This window comes from Chaetodon auriga, chromosome 1 (assembly GCF_051107435.1).
Source record: "Chaetodon auriga isolate fChaAug3 chromosome 1, fChaAug3.hap1, whole genome shotgun sequence".
NCBI lineage: Eukaryota > Metazoa > Chordata > Actinopteri > Chaetodontiformes > Chaetodontidae > Chaetodon > Chaetodon auriga.
Genome location: NC_135074.1, coordinates 19,190,038 through 19,203,499, shown reverse-complemented (window position 1 = coordinate 19,203,499; position 13,462 = coordinate 19,190,038). Strand labels below are relative to the sequence as shown.

Genomic DNA, 13,462 nt, shown 5'->3' with positions numbered 1-13,462 from the left:
CATCAGATCATGGAGTACTTTGCAGATAAATTTATTCAAGTAGCTGTACTCAAAGAAAGTACACAACAAAAAATGTGACGACCACAGGTAAACCATAGTTTATAAGGAATTATTCACTACAAGGCTTCTTTAGACACATTCTAATCTTTTTTTAAACAATGCAAGATGAATACACACTCAAAAACATACTCTCTCTCTCTCTCTCTCTCTCTCACACACACACACACACGCACACACACAGATCTGACATTAAAGGCATCAAAAGTGAGATGTATTTCCAAGGTGTGTCCTCATTTCCAAGTCTAGGAATCCATTTCTAAATTGAAGGTTAGTGCAGCCATCAGCATCAACTCCCAAACGGTCATCATTCTGCTTCCCCCTGTTAATCCTGCTGTTACTAACTTGTTTTGAATTTCTTAAGATGGCATGATTATGAATCAGACTTGTTCTCTTGTTATAATAGTTGAGAGAATACTTTTGGATGTGTACTCTGGTTTTTGCTTTAATAATTCAAGTCAAGTAATAAATATTTCAGAAGGCTAGCCAATAGAAAACACACTGAATAAGCACGGCCGAAGAAATGGCGAAAAGGAAATATAATGCAGTTTTGTTTTTACTTTGACAAATGAAAAATAAAAACAGGTCAGTCATCTGTCGTAGTAAGACACATCACCCTGCCTGCATGCACCAGCTCACTGTAAAAATAAGTTATGTTGGAGTCTTATGGCACTTTTGTTGTGAGGCACCAGCAAGAAAACGACTTTGAACTGCCGTCTGACTGATCACTTCATGACCTTCCACTCAGAAAATGCAGAATTCACTGATGTCATGTTCATCTGTATTTACATATGATCTGCAAGACCCTGACACAGATAGAAATTTGAAACTCATTCTTGTTTTATGCCAGTGCTTGAAAATCTGACCTGCCTACAAATGTAACACTGAACGGTGTCGTATATGAAGTATTTTAGTAAAAGTTCTGAATAAACAGTTTAGTGGGAAAATATGGCAGCGCTCTGGTGGCAGCATAGATTCACTTTCCTACAAATGATATGATCTTTAAAAGTTTACCCACCTCTTTAATATTCTTGTGAAAAAAATACCTTTTTTGTTTGTTCAATGCGAACTTCATAAGCGGAAAGCAGTTCAAGTATCAAACACTTGTGTGAAGCTCCAAGGCACTGGTGATCTCATCATGTTACACGGCTGACACCTAAAAGTAAAATAGCATGCACATATCTACACACTGACTTTTCTACCTCTACGCCCTTCCACATTATTATTGTAACACAAGAAAATGACTCACTGTTGGTCAGAAGCATCAAAAGATTTCCTCAAACATGTGTCAACTGTACGCTCGGATTGTATGACGGACATCTCTGAGGACAGACATGATATGACACTCAGGTGCTTTGCTAAATCTGTTTTTAAGGGTGCTAATCTGAAAGGGAAAACAGCAAGTTAGCATGCTTACTCAGTCTGCTGCTAATCCAAGAAACTGTTGGCAGATACATTTAACTGGAAAATGGACACAAACCTATTCACATCATTGGCTAGCACAACACCACTTCCTAATAAAGAATATAATACTATGTGGAGAATGGCACTTGTTGCCCGTGTGGCACATGTCGCTTGACCAATCAGCTGACAAACAGTAGATAACAGACAAGAGGCACAAGCATATTCTGTACACGCGCACATACATTCATGCATACATGCATACAGCACATGCATACACACTGCACTTACACACATACTGCACAACACGGTGTGTGTGGTTGTGTTCCTCTGTGGGGAGTGTGTGCAGCCTCTCCAGTCTCTAGGTGTGTTGCAGTGGGGTTTGCTGGGTTTAATGGATGAAAGGCATTCGCTCCTTGCTGTCGTTGTCTCCCTCGGGCTCCTCTTCTTCCTCTCCTGCTTCGCTGGTCTCGGTGCTGTCGCTGGCCATCTAGTGGTGAAATAGTATTCAGCGATCATTAGCCGCATACTGAGAGACTCAAACAGAAACGCAAAGTTGAACATCAGCATTGAGCTGAGCTTAAGCGGGACAGTATATGTGTAAATGTGCCCTCTGCTAATGGGCTAACATGCAGAGGCCATCAGAAATGATCATTAAAAATGATGTTAAAAAGCATTTTTTGATGGTCAGTAGCTTGATGGAACTCCCCCAGTCTGGTTCTGTGTTTTCACATCTGTCAGTTTATTGCCATCTTCCTCTTTCTTCTTCCTCCTGTCAGTTATGTAAACGCAACCATCGATGTCATATACTTTAATTTTCAGAGTTTTTTTTTTTTCTAACCTGGAATCCCGATTAATCAAATCAAACTAAATTAATTATCTTAGTTTTACTTTCATCGAGTGATAATAATATACAAAATACATCAAACTGGAAGCTGTAAGAGTAAATCATACTTTCATGTGTTTTGTGTCACATTTTAAGCTCAGACACTGTCTGTTGTGTGTCCTGTTCATTATTTTTACGTTATAATATGGAATACAAACGGCGTGTTAGCTTGAAATGAATTCAGCCACTCTTATCGTAAAAGGTGCTTGTTACATGAGCTGCTGTGAAAATTGTAAATCTTTGTAGAACTGCTGTTAAACTTAAGGTCAGTCTTTATTGACAAACGGAGCCCAATGGCCGGGCTGCACAGCCGGTCTGTTGATGTACGCGCTCTGATTTCATTCCTTCCATTAACTAGGAACAAAATGTTCTTGTTACCAGAGGGGTGGGAGCCTTCTCAACGTCAAGAATGAGTTTTCCTATGTTGCCTCTGTCGTGAATTCTCTGCATGGCCTCTTTTACCTGAGAACGAAAGACAATAAAAGCAGCTTACTTTCAACAAGCTGAACTGTTGAGAATAATAGTGTGATATCACCAATGAAATCTCACAAAATAATGACTCTTATATTTAACATCTAAAAATAGCATGACAATATCTAGTAATTAACAACAGGAACAAGAACAAATAGTTGAGTTTCTCTGTATGGACCTTTAATTTTAGTTGACTGGCATTAATTTAGCATAAAATAAATGTGCTTCTTTCTTCTCTGTGGTCGGTGTATTTCATTTAAACCAAGCAAAACTCAAAGTTATCTGATGTTATCAGAGAGTATCAGGCTGTTTCTACATCTGAAAGTCTAATCCAGGTTGTTTCATAGAAAAACACAGTAATGGTCTTAATGCTGAGAAAATGATGCTGACTCACCCTGCTGAGCCACATCTGACATGAAACTGAACACTTTCTGTAAAAATGATGGTTTATACTAAGCACACAAGTACATCACTTCATTTTACCCATGATTTCTGTAACTACACAGGCTGTTTTCTGGCTGTTTTAAGAGATCTGATTAACCAGCTTTAGACCTGCATGGCAGAGTGGACTCTAATAACAAATGATGTGAATAATACACATTTCTGCAGGAGATGACATATTCTCACACAACTTTAAAGAGTCAAATCCTGCAAAAACGAAAATGATTTCAACATTCACCTTCTTAAAAAAAGTTTACACCAACTTTATAAAGTCCTCAGCTCTGAAAAGACACAATATCCCGTTTATGTTTGTCTCATTTATGTGAGTATAAATGACGTGTGAAATAACCTTTTGCTAACTTCAGTTTGTTTTAACACAACGCTGGGCTTACTCATCTTCTCACCACTTCTTCTCAACTTCCATCTCCTAATTACCTTTTTAAAACAGATTTAGGTGATGAGATTTTTTGTTGTCCATGAAGGCAGGAAAATATAAATTTAGAGCAAATTAAACGGAACCTTACAGTAAAACAGACACCATGTTTCTTTCAAAAATATACAAACTACATTTTATTAGTACTACATGCTACTATTTATCACCATATATATTACTATGTACAATTATTATTATTGTAAATATTGTTATTATTGTTATTTTATAGTATTAGCAGCAGTAGTATTCTAGTATTCTATCGTTCTTGTTACTAGTTGTTGAACAATTTTTGTGTGGTTTTCATATGTTAATTAATGTCAGAATTTTCACAACATGAGGCTGTGACTGTGACCACTGAGCAGATATTTTATATTTTTGTGGCTCCGTGTCACCATCTAATTGGCAAAAGGATAACAGAAGTAAAGTTTGATGAAAGCTTTTTTTTGAGGGTACTACAATTGTGCAATTATTGTGATTCTGGTTTTACTGCAGCACTTTCTGGTCTGAGTCCAACAACATACCTGGCAGGTCAAAGCTGTAAACAGTAAAACATCAGTGCTACTCATTAAAACTTGTCTGACTCAACTGTGCAGAGAAAAATTCACACATCACAAAAGATTATGCAGGATGCCGAATCTTGCTTTCTCATTACAGTCTACACAAAGACACAACTGACTGTGCGTCTTTGTCTGGATGCCATTGTGTCACAAGCATTCATTTGTTAAAAGAAATAGCGGAAATCAAGCCAACAGCAAAAATAGGTCAGAAACTTGTTCAGCACTACTGCGAGACAGCAAGTTTGCAGAGGAGATGGGATTAGATCTACTTGCACTGTAGGTGTTACTTTCCTTGCACTTTCAATCAATTAACGTTGAGATACTAAACGCGTTTTGACTCTTATTTTTTAGTATTCCACAAAGCCTTTACCTTGGGATTCATAAGTGAAACTGCTGTTGGTCAGACAAGCTCACGTTATTCTGTTTCAGTCACACACAGTCTCCAGCTTTACATTCCAGAAAAAAAGGTTGCCATGGTCAACGCGAAAACCAACGCCCACTGAATTCTCCATCCAGGCATATCAACAAATGAGGCAGGCTTTGCCCCTGACACTACATCCCACGCCATCCTCCCCTCTAATGAGATTCTTCACGGGCAATAGTTCCAGTGAATGGCCTGAGCAATCTGCCAAAGTTTAATGACAACACTATGTGGGCAGTTTCCCATGAGAAATGAAAATCTGAAGACAGCAATCATTTCGTCAACGCATTCTCGCTCTGACTGTAGATAGAAAGTTCAGAAAGACTTCTTCTTGTGATGTACTACCTGCACTGCCTCGCCTTTTATCTGAATTCTTAGAGCATTTTTGGGTGTGAGATAAATGAAGACATTTTACTTGTAAGATGTGTTATCAAAATGTTGGACTATAGAAGTCTGTAGTGACTTTAGATTTTTAGCGATTGGTGCAAAAGCGCTCAGTTCAAAGGCCCTGCAAAGCCACACGGGTGTTTTCACATATTCAAGCTAATTAGACTTCTGCTTATGTTACAGTGTGTCAAAGACAATGAAAATGTTCATGGCGTTGCCTTTCCTACTTCAGGTACAACAACACGAATCAGTTAAGCACAGTTTGCACACTAGGGTCGTCACTTTTAATTTTAAGTTTAAATTTTCATTCAAATGTGAGACTAAATAATTATCTGACCTCTTGAATTTGAATATAAAATTTCTAAGTGCAACAGATTGTTTGCAGTGGTTTCCCGTGTGGTCCAGAAGAGGACGCAGAGGCAAACTTTGTGGTTCTGGGGCTGAATTTATCAGTAAGTTAGTCCACCTGAACACAAACAGCTGCTCAGTGTGATGCTGTTGTATCTCCTGACTTAGGAGTTAAGGAAGATTTCCCAATCAAACAGCTGTGCTATGGCCAAGCTAAAGACATAAGCAAGCACACACTACACTGCTACTTTTTGATGTCTGTGCGACAAGTGGCTGTTGTTGGCAAGGAGGCAATGAAAATGCTTTCTGTAGTTGGCGGTGCTTAGATAATAATCTACAGAGCACAGACAGGATGCATGTCATAGACACAGCATCAGCAAGACAATGTTAATTCTATTTTAAAATTCAATATATTCTCTGTGATGATCGATCAGATGATCCAAGGCCAATAATGTACATACTGTGATTATTATGTGTGCTGTCTACCGTACAAAGATTCAGCAGAAACACAGTCAAAGACTTTGTAGAAATCGGGAATGTGAGGTGATTGGCGCGAGAGCTTTGTGTGGGTGTGATAATAATTGAGGAAAAGGAAGATGCAACCTACCCACCATCTGTGGAAGAATGTCCAACAGCTGACAATGTCCCACAGAGAGCAGCAGTGACAAACAACAGTTTATATGCTGCCCAAGGTGTTTTGTCTTCTTATGTCACTACTGTAACCAGTTCATCGTTAATTTGCTCATCGCTGATCTCACTGTCTTATCCCCTCTGATCACCCCGGGCTCTTACCTCCTCCAGCGCCCACAGGGAGTCCACGACCGGCTTGATTTTCTTTTGGTCATAGAGACCCAAGAGTTTGTCCATCACGGATTTCACAAGCCTACATTTTCCGTGCTTGAAGAGGAGGTTGAGAAGCGAAAATCCTGCTATAACTTTGTTCTCCTCATATAGTTTAATAGGGTTAACCTTCTCCACCTGCCACCACTGGAAAACACAAACAAACAAAAATAAAAAAAAGACAAGAGACAAGTTCATCCGGATGACTCATTCATGTGTATGTGTATGTGTGTGTGTGTGTGTGTGTGTGTGTGTATGTTTCATTTGCCATGAAATGTTCATTGGATAGTAACAGGGTACTGCTTCTTTCAAACGATGATGACAGACAGCATCTCTGACTCACAGATTTTGCAAAGCTGAAGAAACTCTTTGTTTCCCCAGTTACCATGTTTGACGCGCCTGAAAAAACAGAAATAAAAGGATTGCTGTATGCTGTGCAAAAAGCAGGACAGAAGTGATTGGTCAATAATAAGCGGTCACAAAGCATGAAGGATGAGGTGATGGAGAAACAGTTGGCACCTTCAGACCCTTAGATCTGTAAAACTAATGACTCAATCTCCCTCTAATGCTGTTACTTGATTCATAAGGCTTGACGGGAACTAAAGTAATTAACAGAGATCAGATAAGAAGGGTAGCTGTGAGGGACAATACATTTAATTTTCAGGTATGTTTTATTCAACTGAGCCTCACTGTTTCATCCCTCATCTTTAAAGGAACAGTTCAACATTGTGGCAAATACACATTTTTGCTTTCTTGCCCAGCTTACGATGAGAAGTACAACTCTCATGTCTGCTTATTAAAAATGAAGCTACAACCAGGAGACAGTTAGCTTAGCTTAGCATGAAAACTGGACACTGGGAAAGAGCTAACCTAGCAGACAAACACACACTGACCCTCACATTCACACCTACGGGCAATTTAGGAGGCGCCAGTTAACCTAACCTAATCTCCCAATGTGGGAGGAAGCCGGAGCAACAGTAGGCAACTACGTAAAACAAACAAGGTGGCAAATTTCAGACATAATTGACATAATTGCTAAAGAATGAAGGCGTTATTTGTGTTGAGTTTTAAGTGAGCTCAGGGAAGGGGCTGATCTTCGAGAGAATGGGAGATTGTACTAAAGTTTAGAGGCCGTGACAGCAAAGATGCAATCACAACTGAGTTTATATTTGGATTCTGGCGTGACTAGGAGGCCAGTGACAGTGTCAACAGTGTAGAAGTACACTGAAGTATTACAAGATGTTCTATTTCTGTATTATTCTACCAGCGGGGAGCAAGCAGATGGAGAGGAGAATGGGACCGAGTATGGAACCTTGGAGGACTCCACAGGAGACACTGGGTAGGTCCATGCTAACTGAGAACCAATCCAGGTGGTTGACATTATCTTCGAGACTGTCTCTGAGAGATGCAGCAGAGATGGGTTGGAAGTCGTAAATAAAAGAAGCAGAATATTTAGGAGGCCTATAAATGACTGGTACAGAGATGCAGAGGAAGTACGTCAAGAGGGAGGGGAGGTATTCAAAAGATGTTATGTTTCCGAAAGACAACCGTTAGCACTGAAACGCAACTCTAAACAAGGCAAGCCTACATCTTTCCTTTCAACTCTGGCAACCTTGATGAAATTGAAATAAGGAGGGGCTGATTCAATAAGGGCTTCTGCACCAGTGATGTTGCCAAGCCTGCGTTCAGTCAGCAACATAAAATCAATATTATGAGAAGTTAATTAAAATGATTTGTTAGTTTGCGACCTAACATTGAGTCGTGCAAGCTTCAGTACAGACTGTGAGGGACAGGAGCCTCAGATTAGAGTGGACCTTTCTTTTCCTAGCAGACATTATTGAGATAACAGGAATGATGATGAACACAAGGATAAAAGTAATGGAGATATAGAACCACTTATTGGTAGTTGTGGGGAGGAGGAAATGGCAAAGGAGACATCAAAGGAGAGGGATTCTGACTGGTCAGCAGGTGGAGGGAACATATAGCTGCCAATTCCTATCCTCCCCACGTCAGAGTTTTTCTGGCGTGAGATACAGTCAGTCAGTGGAAACAAGTGGGCAACAAGAAACAAGTGGGTGATGAGATGTGTGCCAGACACATCTCAAGCCTTGTTTGCCCCAGTTTCCAGTCTTTATGGGAAAATTTGCTGCACTCGAGCATCATATTTGATGTGTAGATGTGAGAACGGTGTGGTTATTCTCATCAAGAAAGCATATAAGCATGTTTCCCAAAATGTCGAACTATTCCCTTAACTGCTAAAATTAACTAAAAGTTGAAGCTAATTGACTAAAATTCGACCAAGACACTTCAAATTTGGGTATTTGCACGTTGAAAGTACTCAGTGAAAATGCAGTGGTTACAATAACACACAGCAAAAAGCAGGAGTAGTGTTCCCACCATAGAGGATGTAAGTTCCCAAAGGCTTCAGCAGAGTTAGGCCTTTCCCTGTGTTCTCCCCACACAGGCAGTCCAGCACGACATCTACGCCCTCCGGAGAGATCCTAAAACATCAAAGTGAAGGTGAAGTCCACAAAAAAAAAGGATTCACAACAAGCAATTCTTTTCATTATTGATTAATCTGCACATGTTCTTGGAGTTAATCCTTTGGTCCGTCAATGTTCAATCTGTTTCATGTGGCCCAACCAACAGTCAAAAACACAAAGATGCTCAGTTTGTAAAGGACTGAAGCTCCAACCAGAGAATGGCTCTAGTTTTTGCTTTATGAATCACTAAGATGATTGATTAGTATTAGTCGATTACACGATTAGTCTTTGAACAGAAAATTACTTGGCAACTATTTTAAGAATTTGCAGCTTTTCTTTGCATAAGACAATAAAAACTGAATATCTTTGGGTTGTGGACTGTTGACTGATGACATGACCTCAGGCTTCAGGAAACCGTGATTGTTTTTTTTTTCACCAAACAATTAATCCTGAAAATAATCAGCAGATTAATCAATAATGAAAAAGCAGTTGCAGCCCTAAAATAGCTGCGTGATTAATTTTCTGTCAAACCACTAATCAGTTAATGGATTGTTTTGGCTCTACTGATCATGTAGTGATGAGTTCATCCACACACTTTTTTTTTTTGTTAAGATAAAGTTCAATCAGAGGCCAACTTCATACATTTACACTGACATGGCTGTCGACCTTCTTTATGACTGTGAGCGCTAACACATATATACATATTTATGAGTCCATATATTCAGTGTATGATTCATGCTCTGGAGCAGCTTCAGGATTTGTCTAATCATGGATTCATAAGATGTGAGCATTGATTCTCTGGAGTACTACTCTGGAGAAAAAGCTGTGATGTACAACCCACATGTTTTCTTTCAAAGAACTTACTGATGTTTTGTAATGCCCACATTACTCCTCATCAGTAACATCATTAATATCATGTCACAGAAAGATTTAATCTTCTTATCGCACACAGAATCAGTGGAATAAAAAAGGTTTTGCCACAATGAGACTCATTAAAGTCACAGATATGAAAGAATGAAAGGCATGTTATTATCAAGGCGACCATAATTCCTTACTTTCTGTGTTCTGGCCCTGGACACCTGCTTGGCTAAACTGCTTGGTGGTCTTGTGATTCCCATGGTTTTGCCTTTTGTAAAAAGACTAATTTAATTGTACTTTGCTCTTGATCCTGAGAAGAATGTGTGGGCCAGAGAGATGAAAGCCACATTAATCCACAACCACTGTTGACATGAAGGCAGAAAGCATGAAACAATCAGTGCTTGTGAAAAAAAAAAAATCTGTATTCCCATGTATCATAATCTGAAAAATAGATTCTGAAAAATACTGCATGTTTCATACATGTACAGCGCCTGTATCCTGGTTACATGACTCAACAGTGCAGCCATGAATTACTGCCAAAGCTCTCTGAAGCAGAGGAGGCAGAATGGTGATGAGCTTCAACATCTTCAAAAAAAAAAATTAAAACTTCACATCGTAACCGCAGCAAATATGTGTCGTGTTGCATCAAATCTCAGGCAGTGTTTACTAAAAGGCCTTTTCTTTGTTTTGCAAACTGGCCAACAGCACGCTGCGCTGTGGATGGGATGTGTGGGGTATCAGTGCTCAGCCCTAATTGGCTCAGTTGTTCCACATTGCCAGTGCGGACCTCCGCCCTACACAATGCTGCTGCTCTCTGAGATGAGCTGTGCGTTGCCATGGAGACCATGACCATACAAGACCAAATAAGGCAACAGGTGACATCTGCATCCTCGCATAGCCCTCTAAGCACAGTGAGGTCCACATCACCACATCAGTTCACGTTTAACATGCTACAGCAAAGCTGCACGATGAGGCCCTGCGTGTCATTTTTAACAGTAACTCTGTTGCACAAATACACCACGAGCAGTGAAATACGGACAACCATAATACAGCCGACTGTCTGTGCTTACTTTTTGACTTCTTGCATGTAATCGGTGTTTCTGTCAAAGAGGTGAGTCACCGAGTCTCTGATGGCTGCGTGTTTGAAACATGAGGCGATCCCAAACACTGTGACATTCGGAACGGTGGAGCACAGCTGAGCCACAGCTTGACCCTGAAAATAACACACAGTTGCAGCAGTGTATCAGTGCCTGAGAACACAACAGAAAGGCAAAAGTACAATTTAATTACACAGAGCTCCAATTTGTGTAAAGCTTTTTATCAAGCGATTTAACAACAGATTAGGCATTTCTTTCTTTCAGCCATTCCATAACTTACATTTCTCAAGATGGTTTCAAGAAATTTTGGTATGAAATAATTTAAAGTCCAGTCTAAACAACAGTTATTAAGCAATAACAGACAAACAGCTTGTTCCATTTGTGGATATGAAGCCGTCAGTTCAGATGAGAGCTGGATAAGATGTTGGAGCTCATGTTGTGCTGTGCAATAGTCAGATAACAGATGCACTTACTACACCGCCTCCTGCTGAGTGAACCAACACTGACATGCCCTCTCGCAGATTGGCAACCTCAAAGAGCATCATATAGGCGGCCACAAAGTTCAGGGAGAATGCAGCAGCCTCAGCAAAAGTCATCTCATCTGGCATCTTGTAGACAAAATCCACTGGTGTGCAAACAACTTCTGCCCAGGCATTGTAATTCACAAAAGCCATGACTCTGTCGCCTATCTGAAAGAAACACGTTAGAGTAGCTGGATAACAAGCACACACTGACGGGAAACAAGCATGTGGCACTAAGGAGGAAGTTATTAGCAAATTATTGATCAAGTGAAATGGATATCTCATAATTACACTGACAGAACATCTCCAGTTTTGTTTTGCACAGACGGTTGCTCAGAGACTGACGTTCACTCATACATCACAGCATTACAGACTTCCTTCATTTCACTTACCTCAAATCCTGCTGTGTTTTCACCCACTGACTCCACTATTCCAGAACATTCAAACCCCGGGACAAGAGGGGGTTTTGGAGGATTATCAATCGTCCCCTGGCGGACCATCAGATCCAGGAAATTCAAGCCGCTGCAACAAAGCATAAAAGGTCCTTACCTGCTGTTGATGAAGTCCCTCTGATTCAATTTAGAAAGTAAATTTTGCATCTGAACTGTCTCTAACCACTGGCAGCTATTAAAAAACAATGGAACTATTTAGTATGAGCTGTTATTGCCCTGTGCTATTTATTTCGTTATGATAAGCAGTGAGTCAGTCTTTATTCCCAAATGAACACAAGGCCGGAATCCACAGGAATTCTCTATTGAACATTGTTTTCATGACTCAAGGTTACACAAACACTATGCTTAGGTTCAGCTGTAATCTTCTGCAGCAAGGAGCCAATCAATGCCCTGTAAACGCACCAATTACCGAATAGAGGTTCTGATTGAAAATGACTGGATCTGCCTGAGAAATGCTGACTCCAGTGTGCTCTTCGTTTTGCTTGGTGTGAATGGGCTCCAGCGCCAGACTGCTCCAGAAAAGACCTGTGGCTTCACGACTGCGAAATTTTCCTACAAGATGTGTTGCTCAGCGTTCATACTCATAAATACAGTGTGTCGTGGGCATGCAACGGGGAGGCCAGAGCAATCCATAAGTACATATAAAATGTGTGAGTGATGTCTTCGTTTTCATTTACCATGCTTTGACGCGGATCTTCACTTCACCCTCCTGAAGCTCGGGCATTGCCTTCTTGGTCACCCTGAGTTTGTTAAGACCTCCGAAACCTGCCAATGTCACCGCTCGCATTTCTTTGGCATCGCCGGACGACTCCACGTTTTCTGCTTCTTTCCCCACATGTTTGTCTATCATGCACTCGGTTTCCTCCGTCATGTCTGCTCCTTCTTTAGCCATGTCGGAGACCTGCTGCCGTGGCTCTGCGCTCCTCCTCGGGGCTCAGAGTGATGTGGTGTGCAGCCTGTGCACAGACCTGCGCTGAATGGATGGTTATCCTCAGTGGAGCCTGAAATCTCACCGGCTCCAGTTTTATTCAGTCATGCAGAATTTTTGTCCTGAATATTTTTTATTTTATTATAATTATTATTCAAGTCACAGAGATTGTGATTACTTCCACTGAAGTTTCAAGAATCTGCATTATAATTCAACCCTGTGTATTGCCTTTGCTTTCAACGGGTTGAAGTTTTAAGTGCACCATCTGCTGGTGAAGTGTGTGCAAAACACTTCACTGTGTGCAAAAGTGTGATAATGCAACCCGTACATCCAGGATGCAACCTCCGATGATCCTTCAACAAGTTTGTCTCCTCCAACCTCCTGGACGGTTTCTCTCAGCATGTAACAGGGCTATAACTTAGACTTAATTATGGCCGAAGGAGTTAATGTCTTTTCTGTGTCAGCACTTGACAATAATGCTTGATCGGACCGTTGCTGCATCTTTTTTATATTCAGTCTTGATCCACTATGGCTCGAAAATCAAGTAAGGTACTGACTTGGCATCAAAACACTGAGGCAACTAAGGCAGAAATAAATTAGTTGGTTGTGTTAATAAAGACATAAAAACGTTTTTTTTGTTTTTTTTTGTGTTACCCCATTTGCAAAATGTAACTAAACAGTCATGTTGCTTGTCTAACTTCATAAATGAGACGTTCCACCGATGAAACTCGCTAAACAGTTAGTTTTGAGCCTTACCGCTCTCCGTAGTACCTCGGTGTTACGAGCACAGGATCGAGAGATTTTTGTGAACGCGCGCTTCCTTCGCCGGTTGGAGTGGGCGGGGCTAACGGAAACCAACTTGACGGGGAAACGTAATTCTA

The 13,462-nt window shown here is 40.5% G+C and overlaps 1 protein-coding gene across 1 annotated transcript; it reads right to left on the bottom strand.

Annotated features, from left to right (window-relative positions):
• Window positions 1–15: 15 nt before the first annotated feature.
• On the bottom strand, window positions 16–12,827 carry vat1l (vesicle amine transport 1-like). Its single transcript, XM_076728372.1, has 9 exons — window positions 12,331–12,827; window positions 11,594–11,723; window positions 11,154–11,369; window positions 10,654–10,796; window positions 8,640–8,743; window positions 6,586–6,641; window positions 6,195–6,389; window positions 2,723–2,806; window positions 16–1,948 (listed from the first exon to the last, which is right to left on the bottom strand). The coding sequence occupies exons 1-9, from the start codon at window positions 12,543–12,545 to the stop codon at window positions 1,850–1,852; spliced, it is 1,242 nt and encodes a 413-aa protein (XP_076584487.1). The 5' UTR covers window positions 12,546–12,827; the 3' UTR covers window positions 16–1,849.
• Window positions 12,828–13,462: the final 635 nt, after the last annotated feature.